The sequence below is a fragment of the Pongo abelii genome, chromosome 3 (assembly GCF_028885655.2).
Source record: "Pongo abelii isolate AG06213 chromosome 3, NHGRI_mPonAbe1-v2.0_pri, whole genome shotgun sequence".
Classification (NCBI taxonomy): Eukaryota; Metazoa; Chordata; class Mammalia; order Primates; family Hominidae; genus Pongo; species Pongo abelii.
Window position 1 is genome coordinate 87889498 of NC_071988.2, and position 1033 is coordinate 87890530.

Below are 1033 nucleotides of genomic sequence, written 5' to 3' on the forward strand. Positions count from 1 at the left end.
GGTCCCGGGAGGCCGCCGTGGGATGACAGCTGGGTCTGGAGAGGCCCCTGGGAGGCAACAGCGGGGCCTGCAGAGGCTCTTCTCCAGCCAGAGCTGGGCCTGTACAGGCCACCGGGAGGCAGGACGTGGGCATGAACAGCTTGGCTGCAGAAACTTCGGGGCCTACAAACGCCAGCAGGAGCTGAGCCAAAAGAGCTTGCTTGCTGGGAGTCAGGAGCTGGGCTGGGAGACGCAGCCTGGAGGAACAGCTGGGCCTGCAGAGGCTGCCATGAGGGAGGCAGAGGCTGGGCCTCCTCAAGTCGGCCTCTCCAGACCCACTTGCAGCCTCCCGGCATCCTCTCTGGGCCCAGTTCTTCCTCCCGGCTGCGTCTCCAGGCCCGACTCCGGCCTCCCAACAACCTCTTTGGACTCAGCTCCTGCCCAGCTCCTGGCGGCCCTGGTAGGCCCACAACTTCCTGAAGCCAAGCTCCCCAGGCCCAGCTCAGGCCTCACGGTGGCCTCTCCAGGCTCACCTCCTGCCCTCCGATGGCGTCTCCAGGCTCCAAACGGCGTCCGGTCGGTGGACTCCTCCTGGCCCAGCTTGGGCCTCCTGGCAACCTCTGCAGGCCCAAGTCATCCTGAAGTCGGCCTCTCCAGGCCCAGCTCTGGCCTCCCAGCAAGCAAGCTCTTTTGGCTCAGCTCCTGCCCAGCTCCCACTGGCCTTTGTAGGCCCCGAACTTTCTCCAGCCAAGCTCTTCAGGCCCACCTCCTGCCTCCCGGTGCCTGAACTGGCCCAGCTCTGGCTGGAGAACAGCCTCTGCAGGCCCTGCTCTTGCCTCCCAGGGGCCTCTCCAGGCCCGGCTCTCGACCCACGGCGGCCTCCCGGGGCCAACTCCCTGCCTGCCTCCTGGCAGCCTGTGAGCGGCCCAGCTCCTCCCTCATGGTGGCCTGTTGAGGCCCAACTCATGCCTTTGGCACCCTGTCCAGAGGCGTGAGCCCCTGCCTCACACCGGCCTCTCTCAGCGTGAGAGAGGACCTGTTAGAGGACCTCTCT

At 66.6% G+C, this 1033-nt stretch overlaps 1 protein-coding gene across 1 annotated transcript; it reads left to right on the forward strand.

Annotated features, from left to right (window-relative positions):
- Window positions 1-766, forward strand: LOC129058794 (putative uncharacterized protein FLJ44672). Its single transcript, XM_054553465.2, has one exon. The coding sequence runs from the start codon at window positions 23-25 to the stop codon at window positions 764-766; it is 744 nt and encodes a 247-aa protein (XP_054409440.1). The 5' UTR covers window positions 1-22.
- The last annotated feature ends 267 nt before the right edge of the window (window positions 767-1033 follow it).